Source organism: Cryptomeria japonica, chromosome 9 (assembly GCF_030272615.1).
Source record: "Cryptomeria japonica chromosome 9, Sugi_1.0, whole genome shotgun sequence".
Lineage (NCBI taxonomy): Eukaryota > Viridiplantae > Streptophyta > Pinopsida > Cupressales > Cupressaceae > Cryptomeria > Cryptomeria japonica.
Window position 1 is genome coordinate 430,316,132 of NC_081413.1, and position 12,344 is coordinate 430,328,475.

Below are 12,344 nucleotides of genomic sequence, written 5' to 3' on the forward strand. Positions count from 1 at the left end.
GTAAGGCACATAAAAATGAGCAAGGCATTACGCATATACGTAGGCAGTCATACACATGTAGAACATGAAACATATACATTGCAAGGCATGAATATGCATATGGCTGAGTCATACACATGAAAACACTTACGACATAGTCATACATATGAATACACATAAGGTGTGAATCACCCATATGAATACACAAAGCATTTAGGTCATGAAGCATACATACAAATAGATGAGCATTCTTTCAAGGCATACAAGTATTTTTAAAGCATATGAAACAAATGCTCATTGAATAGCCGCAAGGCATGAATCATAAATGCACGTAAGGCATGAAGTACTTGAATGTGCATCAGGCACATAAAGCATGAAACAGTACACTCTAATACACACCAACAGGCATTAAGCATACATAAGAAATGTCCTTATGGAGTAAACAAGTGTGAGGCAAACACAAGTACACATATGAAGAGTACACTTAGAGTAAGCATGTAGTTTAAAGTACATTGGATTAATTCACGTTTGCCAATCAATTAATGTCTTTGGGACTATTCTAGATCAATCAAAAGTAGAACCACATATTATAATATGTTGTATGATTTACTTCCCATAGATTGCATGAGACTCCTCTTCCCTATTCTCCCAAACCTTGCAAGATGGAAGATTTACTATGGCAAGGGCGCATGACACAGTCTACATGCAACTCCCTCAAGGTTTCCTACCCATCTTGGGAAATTTTCTCCATGTGATCGATTTACTCTGCCTTTCCCCCCCACACTCCCTATCTTTGCAAGTATTAGAGAAGGGCGAAAAATGAGATCACTGCAATCTATAGGTTAAAAATTAAATTTGTTATGGCGTTATCCATTTCAATCCCTATGTCATTTCTTATATCATCAGCACTATATGGATTTATAGTATTAGAACAATTTGTGTAAATTGCCTTATTCATCCTTGGAAAGATTATGCTATACCGTAATGTTTGATGTTGTACCCCATTAATGTCATCAACTTAATTTAATTTATTTTAATTAATGTCATCATATATTAATTGGACTTATTTCAGAAATTATTGACTGGTATATTCTAGTATTAAATTAGAAATCACTCAATACGTACCTGAAACTGAGCTTACCCGTATCTCCTTGGATAGGTTTGCATCAACTGTACTCTCACAGGCTGGCAGGATTTTAGCTTTGATACCACGTGTAATGTCCCCTACTAGATTTAGGCCTATTTTAACCCTAATTTATCCATCTCAACATATTTATGGCTTAAACTAAGTGATTGGGAGACAAAACTATCTTAACATGAATCCATTAGTGATAACATAATCTTCTTTCTGATATTTTCTTGATAATCTAATCTGATTTATAATCTCAACCTTACTTGTTCATTCAAATTAATATTTCTTTATATATATATATATATATATATATATATGTACATGTATATGTGTATGTATATAATCTTATTGATATTCCCTTATATATATATATATATATATATATATAGTCTTTATTCTGATTTGAACATATAAATAAACAAATAAATAAATTATATCATATTATAAATCATTTATTTATTTATCAGTAACCTATTTATTAATTATCTATTATATGGTTTATTGTCATATCACTGCAGAGCAGTTTCCAGAAACTAGTATAATAATTATGGTTATTGTATTATTTTAATATTTATATAATTAAAATTCTGCATAAGAACATCATCGGGCCTCATATATTAAGCATCCATATTAACACATTCATATGCATACCATTAAGAACAAGGTTGTTACTGCCTGTAACTTATTAGCAGTTCTGATCTGATCTGATTCGTGTTTCCAGATATTCTCTCCCTTTTTTCTCCTTTCATATGTAGTTGATTAGCTTTCTCTTTGAATATTGGAGATTGGTTAAAACGGTGCATATTATTGGCACCTTCATGATTACCGACACCCTTGGAATGATTGAGTAATCTTCAATCCAATAATCCGTGATCATTCCGAATCTAATTGTCATGCCAATCGAATATCTACTTTTCTCATGTTGGTCTTGAAATGAATCGATAAGCTACTTACATCTTGGGTCTGATCGCTATCTTATGGAGGTGCTGAGTACTTAAATCTATTATATATACTTGATGATTCACCGTTCCTTCCACCATTATGTGAATCTTTATTTGTTTTATCCCAGAATTGTATATTCATCTGAGTGTCTTCAACCTATATATATGTATGCCATTGAAGTGACATATCTATTACTCTTTGAAAAGACACCTCTTCTTATTAACCCGTAGTTATTTTAAGATTACTAACAACCATAACTAACATATGTTTATAATTTATAATATAAAAGTAATGTTTATAATTTAATATTAATTTTTTTTTTATTTGAATATATCAAGAGTATTATTAGAATTAAATATTAATTAAGTAATATTTAATGAGTACATAAATTTCAAATAATCATTTTGTGTTAATTATTATATTTATTAATAATAGTAATTGTTTTATTTAGGATATATTTAACAATCAAGGAGGGGACATGACACTCTCTACAAGTCTATGATAGGTAGTTTGTTATATGTTACAGCCACTAGACCTGATATAATGCAGGGTGTAGGATATGTTGCAAAATTTCAGGCTGCCCCTAAGGAGACACATGTTCATGCAGTCAAAAGAATATTCAAGTACCTTGGTATTCAAGTGGAAATGATTTCTTCCTTACAACATACACAGATGTAGATTGGGGTGGCTCAATTGATGATAGGAAGAGCACAAGTGGAGGTGCCTTCTTCCTTGGAAAGTGTTTGGTTTCATGGCACAGTAAAAAGCAAGCTTCCATTTCTCTTTCAACTACTAAAGTGGAATATATAACAGCACTGTCCTGTTGCACATAGGTTTTTTGGATGAAGCAAACATTGAAAGATTTCAAGGTAGATTTCTATCATCCCATTTCTATTTTATGTGATAACACGGGTGCCATTAACATATCAAAAAATCCCGTTTTGCACTCTAGAACTAAGTACATTCCGATCAAGTATCATTTCTTGCGTGAACAAGTCAGTGATCAAGAGGTAAAGTTTGAATATGTTTTTACTAACGATCAACTAGCAGATGATTTTACCAAGGCCTTGCCCAAAGATACTTTTGAAAGGTTAAGACAACAGTTAGGAGTGATTTCACTCCATCATTGAAGGGTTGTATTACTTAGGGGGAGTATCTATTGTGTTATTTTATGCCCCAGTTCGTATTTGCAAGCTTGTTTATGGATTTCTATCAGTTGCTAGTTGATTGCAGCTTTGTACCTGTCGTTGATGTCAAAAGGGTAGCAGGATCTTAGCGGGAGATATTTTGTTGTCTTTGTTTCAGAACGCTGTAGAAGGAAATGGAATTGCCATCAATGACAAAGGGGGGGTTTGTTGGATTAGTTGTCATTGATGTCAAATGCTTGATGTTTTTGTTAAGACTTTGGTTATTAAATTTTGATTGAGCTGCCTACTTATGTGCTTGGTTGAGCAGCTTGAGCTGCTTGGTTGTCTGTTTGAGCTGCCAAGCTGTTTACTTCAGCTAGTTGGGTGTGTGTTTCAGCTTCCTACCAATCTACTTCATCTAGTTGTGTGTCTACTTCAGCTGGCTCCTTGTCTACTTGTGTTGCTAAGTGTCAAAATCTTTTACCAAGTCACCTTTTTTGAATTTTCAAAGGGGTCAACTTCTTTTGGGTTCGAATGGTGTTATATTTAACCTTTATGTACCGTGGAGTATTGTTCACATCCTTTTTGGTTACGACTTTTGTAAAATATGAGATCTTCCTTATTTTACATTTTTATTATTCTTATTCTCCATGAAGTTTTAGATGAAACAGGATGGAATAGGTAACAAAAGTAATTGATGCTGAATTTAACGGAAGGTAAATGAAACTATTTACAACCAAAGTACGTGGCTTCTGTGTAGAGCTGGTAGAGTTTGTGGTTTATGAGTGAGAGTCGTGGGAAGTAATAGGCAACGATAAAGACTATGAATTTCAATTCTTTTTTGGATTATCGTTTTTCCTGCGGCTACGTTTCCTTATTTTTTTTGATAGTGGAGCCTAAATAATCTTTGGTCGTGTGAATAGAAATATCGTGGGCTGGACGTTTTAATGCGAAGTTCCAGAATAGTGCTAAGTTGGTTCAATAAATTGATTAGCCATTTTTTCTTCGACGTCTTTTTGGTATTGACGGTAAATTTTTCAGGAGATTCGTTTTATTGATTCTCGGCTGAAGAACGATTTTTGTGTGACTGTTGTATGTGGAGTATGGCATACTTAATAATTATTCTAGGTCGTGGTCATTAATTGTGCAAGAGTGATGCTGTCGGAGTTGAGAATATGCGATGGAGCTCCTTCTTAGGAAATGCGACTTTATGGAGAAAATGAAAATATGTTTTATTTTGGGCGGTGATTTTCTTGGAAGTATGAATGTGGGCATGTAGAGAGAAAAATAACTAATTCGATAGCTACATATTTGCTTGGTAGATGCATTGAAGGGATGAATGGTGCAAGATGTGACGTTGGCTACAAAAGTTTTTTTAAATACTAGAGCAAGTTCTGTGCTAGATTTGAGCGTGCATTTTTCTTTATTATGAGGTTTTTGAAAAGGTTTTTGTGGTGTAGTGCGTTGAAGAGGGATGTGTCTAGTGGAATTGATATATGCAGGGTGTTGGTTGTCTATCAAAGTTTTGGTTCTTCAAGTGGTTTGAAACAAGTATCGTTCATGCTGAAGATGGTGTATGAGTTATTGTTCATTGTTTAGATTTTGTTTTCAGTAGTGTGATTCAGCAAGTAAAGCAGAGTTATTTTTAATTTCTTGAAGTGGCTGTTCAGAATGGAGTTGGAGCTCTCTAATGCTTTGAAGTTGGTATTTTGATTCATCTCAGTTGGTGCTCTCCTGATAGTTGCTTATTTTGTAATCTGGTTGTGCCCATTCAGAGTTATTGAAGAAACTTTTTACCGTGGTTTTTTACCCGAAAGGGTTTTCCACGAGAAAATCTGTGTACTTGCTTTGTGTTATGCCCTCACTTTCACATCTCTGTGTTTATTGTTTTTTGAGTTTGTAACTTTTTTATAAATCTAAACACTGATTGACCCGCCCCCTCTTCCCCCTCCCTCTCCCTCTCAATGTTTCCTGTGTTCTTCTCATTGTAACCCGCTAAAGATGTTCGGTTGCAATTTGCAAAAATAGTATTTTGAATTTTAAAATGGTAAACCCGTTATTTTGTTTCTGATCATGTACCTAGTGGACAGTGCTGTTTAGTTGTGGTTTCAGTTTTATTGCATATCTTTTTTTTGTAATATCTTTTGAGCAATTGCTCTATAATGTCGTTTTTGTAGCCAATTGAGAAAAATATTATGTTATACAGTTCCATACACATAATTTTGACCAGGAATTCGTATGAAACTTTTGATAGGATTGCAATGTGTTTTTTTTTATGCAATTTATGTTAAGTTGCTTTGCAGTTTATGCAACTATGGGAATGTGTATGGAATTTCAGATGTGTTCTAACATTATCTTTAGAAGTAGTTTGTTCGGTACTAGCTATCTGAGTACTGCATAGAAGCAGTATTAAATTGTAATTTCAACGCATGATGAGGAATATATTATACCCCCTTAGAGAATTTTCATTGTACTTTGGTACTGAACTATTTGATGGTTTTCCCGTTCTTTTGAAGATAACTTCATTTTCCTTGTCTTTCGCAGGTGTGGCCTTGCTGGTTATATTTTGGGAACAGAGTTTGAAGGAAGCCGCAAACATATGGCTTTGGTTGTATTTGTCCCTGTCTTCACAGCATTACTTGATGCTCTTTTGCTTCGTTCCCAGGTCCTTTTTTTTTGTAATCTTAATTACTGGAAATGGTTTACATAATCAACAAACAAGCTGGTTTGCAAACATGAGACGGAAATAGTGCTTGCATATCTGTTTTGTGCCATTACAGTTTGAATTGATACTACCTTCTGTGAATGTTATGTCTTTCCTGTGTGCTTCTGCTAGGTGTGACACCATATTTAGTGCATAAAAATCCTTTTCAAGGATCACCAATGATAAGGAACTTTCAAGTAGCATTGGACTAGAAATTAATTTGTTTAAATCAATTTTTTTTAGCTTGCAAAATTATGATTATCATCATCATCATATTGTTAGTATACCTAAGTTTCTTGGAAGACTGAGATTTTCTGTGTGTGTTTTTGTTCAGTTAAAATTAGTAATTGTTTTGCACAAGATTTAATGATTTTTTACTCAGTTGAACTTAAAATTTGTCGTTTCCATCTGAAAGGAAATAGCTCATTGTGAGACTCAATTTTTTTAGACAAAATGAAATTTTATTACAGAAAAAGGCTTATAAAAAATTCAGCAGTTAGATATAACTCCAGACCATAGATAACAGACTTGGGACTAGGCAGACAAACTCAGTGAGCTGATTTTTTATTTGGATTCAGAATCAGCACAAAAACTCCGTACAGACTTGGCAGTTCTAGAAAAGTAGGAATTAAAGAAATTAAAGAAATTAAAGAAAATGGATGTTTAAAAATTTGGCATAGACTTGCCCAGACTTGCTAGACTTGCTAGTTTCAATGTCTCTGAATTGCATCTGCAGGCCTTATTTAGGTCTGCTTGACTTGGGACCTGGCGAGTCTTCCAGGTAATCAGTGAGTCCTGTTATTCTGCTCCAGAGTCCACAAATATCAGATACATATATTGATACCAGATTAGATTACAAGAAACCTAAGTTGAAAAATTGATTCCTACCCATGATAGGAAAGTATGGCTTTACCTTATAGATACTAGGTACTTTGTCCAGAATTTATAAGCCATTGCAGAAAAATATTGCTATTCATAACTGTGTGCAGAAGAGAATGGATGACTTGTTATTGTCTATGAACATGAACTTTTGGCAGATACCAAACACTCCTATCATGATTCATTCTTGAAACATATTTGACTTGCTTACTGTCATTTCTCTGAAATACTGGTTCAAGCTTTGGTTATGTTTTTGATTTATTATCTGCCAATGCATATAACTGCTTCTCTTTGGTTTGGGAATCTATTTGATTATAATTCTACCATACATATGGGTTCTAAATACCGTGCACCCTTAGATGTGAATCTAAGTTGCTGGTTTGGATTTTCCATAGTGGACTTTTTCTCCCCTAGGTTCAGTGTGGCTGGGATGTTGTTTCAAGTTTCATGGGTCTTGTCATGTCAAGTTTGATGAGTCTTTCTTGTAAAACCGAGTGAGAATAACACTCATGCTAACAAATCAAAACCAGATACACCAAATAACTGAAAATAATCTACAAAATAACACATTGAAAGCAGGAAAGGTACCTCAGCCATAAACAGCTGGAAAAACTGAATATGGAGGAATTGAAGCCCCATTCTGGCTGTACCAATGCATAGAGCTCGGATAAACACAGTTAAAATGGTGGCTTGGGAAAGCCATCTAGATGCTTAAGATATCACTCGTAGAAGTTTGGCCTATAACAAGTGTTAAGCATGTTAGCCCCTCATAGGCTATCTATACAACTAGGCACTGAATATGGTGGCATAGAAACCAAATTCTGGTTGTACCAATGCATAGAGCTCGGGTAAACACAGTTTTAAAAATTGTTCAGAAAAAGCCATCAAGATGCTCAAGATATCACTCCTGATTTTGGCCTGCAACAAGTGTTAAAGCAAGTTAGACCCTCATAGGCTGTCCATGAGACCAGGGGCTTAAAACTTTAAACAGTTCCCTTGTTATCCAGTGTAATGTCCCCACTTTGAAATATAATTTAATAATAAATAACAATAATGAAATTAAAATACAGAAGAATAAAAATTAAAATAAAATTAAAATCTAAATAATATAAAAAATATAATTAAAATTGGATTAAAGTTAATGAATGGTCAAAAGGCATGAAATGATTAGTTGTGACTCCCACAAATATGAGGTATAAAAGGGAGAAGAGAACTCATTTGAAGGGGGGATAATTTGGGAATCAAAAGTGCACATCTGATTGTGAAAGGTTGTGTCTCTTTCATAGAGCAGAAATAATGAGGTGTTGCACTCTTTCAAAGGGTGCTAATAGTGATAGGGTGCATTTCCTGCCAAAAGGCATACATGATGAAAAGGTGTGACCTCTCCCTCACATTGAGAGATATAAAGGAAAGGAGTGGAAAGCATCCAGTGACATCACCATCGATCAGATCAGATCAGAACTGTTATTAAGTTACAGGCAGTAACATCCTTGTTGTTGCTGGTATGCATGGGGATGTGCTTAATATATGAAGCCTGTTTTTATGCAGATTTTAATAGTAATATTAATATAGACTGCAGTATGTATGATTATTTATACATGTGTGTCTTATTTCATAATCAACCAAAGGAAAGAATGGAGGAAGTAAGTTAGGGAATGGAAGTGTACTGGTTCTCCCAAGCTAAGTAGGCCACCCAAAGGGATGGAATTGTCATAGTGGGACATTCCTGCCTCTTGTGGGCTAAGAGGTGAGTCGTCATAGTGGGATGCTGTGCACTCTTGGGCTTAGTTGGGTGGAGCAGTTTACAGGTGCCCTATCAAGGCTTTCCTACCAAATTAAACTATGATTAGTTATAGGTAGAAATAATGTTATCATTCTTTGTAATATATGTACTATTAATCCATGTATTTATTCGTCAATTTGTATGTTTATTGAATGACTAGATTAAGTCACTCTCATAATTTGAGAAAATGATAAACTATATTGTGGAATTACTAATTTAGGACAAAATTAATTTAATCACTAGCTGGGGTCATTACATCCAAGGCTAAAATAGAGCACCTATAAACAAGTACTTAGTCATCATATGACCATGTGCCTATTCTAGGGGCAGACTCCAAAATACAATCAACTAAAGTTCAATTAAAAATTTTAGTTGAAACTTCTATGTTTTTGAGTGCTTCGTTTTTAGCATCCATATCTGCCCTCCTGGACATTCAGCACTGCCCGAATCTTTGCAATGACATTGCCCTCAGAGTTGTTTTCTGCTCACACCTGCAGCACCCTCATGCTGATTTTTGGAGAGCACCCATACCTCACACTGCACGGAGGTTTGTTTTTATTTTGTTTTTTGGTATGGTGCCCTCCACAGAGAAGATTGTCTAAACTATTGTGCTTTTGGCACTGCCAGGGATCTCAATCACTACTATGATGCTGCCTCAACACCAAAAAGCTAATCCTCATGCCACTTTACACTGCTGTCCACTGTTGTGTTGTCAACATTGTCAAGTGCCCTCAAATGCAAAACATTATGTGTGAATCACAGATCCTGTGCAGCTTTGAGCACCCTATGCCAAAGAATACACACCTAGGCTAAAAATGATACGCCATGTAAAGACTTATTTTCTAGGTGATGTTGTGTGGGCTGTGAAATTGCCCATTCCTTTTCCTACATGCTCCCCAATGCACTGCCAAATGGCACTTCCAGTATCCAAACATGGCACCAAGTGCCTGGAAATATTATCACATGAAAAGTAATGGTAGGCTTGGGACTGCTGCATGCTATCGTAGACCAAAATTCATCAACAAGAATTAAAATCAACCAAAACACTGAACATGCCTGAGAAAATTAACATGCTCATCATACTCCAGGAAACTCTAGACCATGGCAAAACATGTATGCTAAAATCCTGAAATGCAACTGACAATCTATCAAAACACATGCTTGGGTATCACTGTGCCTACCATAGTTTGATGATCGCAAAATGTCTGGTTTGGTGCTTGCATTTGCCTGCGAAATGTGTTAAATTTGTCTACTTGCAGTCTGAAGGTGAAAAAAAGACCCAAAAACAAAGTATGAGGGCTTTATAACCAACAAATCATTGGCATTTTGAAAAATCCTCCAAAAACATTGGTTATACGTGTTTTCAACTACAGACAATTAAAATATATTTTTTTCATCTGGGCACAAGTTTCTGACTTGTCAACCCTGGTTTGACCAGGTGTTGACTCAGTTTCCAAATACCAGATCATGCCAGTTAGACTTGGCATTAGTAGATGACTGGATGGTGATTACTCATGATTAATTGTGTGTAATTCCTAGTTTATGCTACTATGATTCCTTGTCCCACTATCAAAAATATGATTGTACTAATATATGGATGTACTAGATGCTTAGCTTTGGTGATTCCGCTTGTAGAAAAATGAATTGGAATTCAAATGTAGAAGAAGAGAAGAAAGTGTCAATGGAAAAGGAAGGAATTGAAAACTTTTTACCATATTGAAATAGTATGCTTTTGTTTTTCATTTTGAATAGAATAAAAAAATAGGTATATTTCCTCTTAATGCTATGAGCTAGAAAATTATGTCATTGCTTGTTATTATTTATTCAGAGGAATGATATAATAGCAAAATAAACTTAAGATATTGATGAAATTGAGAGAGATACTACTATCATTTTTGTTGATTGAAGTGAGGTTCAAGACAAAGTGATATCTAAAGGAATAGATGTTGCGAATAGTATTCGGCACAACACGGACATTAGCGCAATATCAAATGCTTTCTCTTACTCGATAAATTTCTTTGCTCAAATAATATGAGGTTCAACATTTGCACTGTTGGAACAGATTTTGACCTCAGTTTTCATGATGTTGTTTTGAAGCCTGGCAAGCATTTATACAATCACTTTAATTGTGCTGACTTCAGGATTCCAGAAATTCAGATTGTGTAAAGAATATGCACATCCAGTTCAGTAAGTTTGAGCAATGTTATACCAATTAGTTCCCTGGAAAGGGATAATGGAAAGCAATCCCTGAGGAGATACAAAGAAAATAATTACAGTAGTATCAGCCTTGCCTGGTGGCTCTTTGGGAACCCACAAGTAGTTATTTCACTGCTCTAGAGTCTATACTATGAAATTACAAGTATAAATACAATCATTCTAGATTTCAGAATTGACATTTATGGGAATTCATCTTTTGGTTGTGACTTTTATGTCAGTGAGAACTTGGAGCCACAATATTTTACTCCTATTTCAACGCATCAAGAACAATAGCCCCTAGAACCACACATTAATTTTTGATTCTGACCCAACAGAGTGTTGTGTCCAGAAAATTATTCTGATCTTTCTTACATCTCTGAAACAGAAAATGTTAAGTGGTTTCTGAAGAATATGCTCAATGATGACTGCTTTTACAAAAAGGAACTGTGATAAAAAATGAATGCCTCTTGTGGTCTAGAATTTGTGGGTGTGATATTCCGAAGTGTTTCATTATGCTTATACAAGGATAAAGGAAGTTAATAAAAGAAGCCTTTTAGACTTTCACGAATATTCTTAATGGTGTTAAATTCTAGTGGGCATTTTTGTTTTCTGTTAAGGTAACTTGCTTTCTTTCAACAGTTTCTTCATTCTTTAACATTAATCTTAAATTTAATCAGAATTAGATTGATGGAGCAGCATACATTTCATAAGAATATAGTTGCAGCTGCAGGCTATATGGTTGTGGCTAAACACGGAGGTTTTCTGTAGTTGTCTCTTTTCAGAAGTAAAAATAGTTTGGGTTTCTTCTTGACTTCTTTGTTAGTACAGGTTAAAGCTTGATGAGTGGAACGCATACTTTAAGATATATTTTTGTTTTTTGTGTAGGCTGTATTTCCATCACAATTTTATCTGTGCAACATTTGATGTTCTGAATTATTATTTTGTAGATTGATACTAGTAATTTGAGTGTGGATGAGTTAGATGAACTATTTGACATTCCTGATGGGCTTGCTCATTTCCGATTGAATATGGAGGAGCTTCTGATTGAAATTTGTCATCTTTTGGGGCCAACACAGTTTATTCAAAAGGTAAATGATTTTCTCGAACATGTTTTCTTGTCAATGCAAAGGATGTAAGGACCACCTATAATATATTAATTTCTGCTGCAAAAATGCATTTTTGGTAGAGAGTGTGTTGTGTGTTAGGAAGTTTAACGTGGTTGAAATATTTATTATAACTTAATTTTTTTCTGCCTTCTATAGTACATCACTGCAGTCTTTTCTGCATACTGTTTTTCTGTGTTGTATATAACCACTAATAGTTAATTTGAATTCATTTGCATATGACCAAATGAAATGATTTCAAAGGAATCTAGCAATTTGTTTTTCAATGTCCATAGGCAGTAAAGAGACAAGGCTAAGAGCATGGAAGATGGGATTCTTTTAGCTGACAGAAAATGTTCATAGTCTTGGCTGCATGCTGAGGTCAAATTGATTCTGTAATACATATTGCATTTTCTTCCTAGATCATACAGATTATTTCTTCAGCTTTTCACAAACAAAAATGGTTATGCTTAAATTAGGTCTAATTTCTTAAAGAGAC

General features: G+C 34.6%; 1 protein-coding gene across 1 annotated transcript in view; it reads left to right on the forward strand.

Annotated features, from left to right (window-relative positions):
- The window catches only part of LOC131077852 (transportin MOS14), a 334,725-nt gene that overhangs the window by 239,354 nt on the left and 83,027 nt on the right, over positions 1 to 12,344 (forward strand). The window contains exons 10-11 of the mRNA XM_058015436.2: positions 5,725 to 5,845; positions 11,690 to 11,830. Coding sequence (XP_057871419.2) covers positions 5,725 to 5,845; positions 11,690 to 11,830 — 262 coding nt within the window. The remainder of the gene's footprint in view (positions 1 to 5,724; positions 5,846 to 11,689; positions 11,831 to 12,344) is intronic.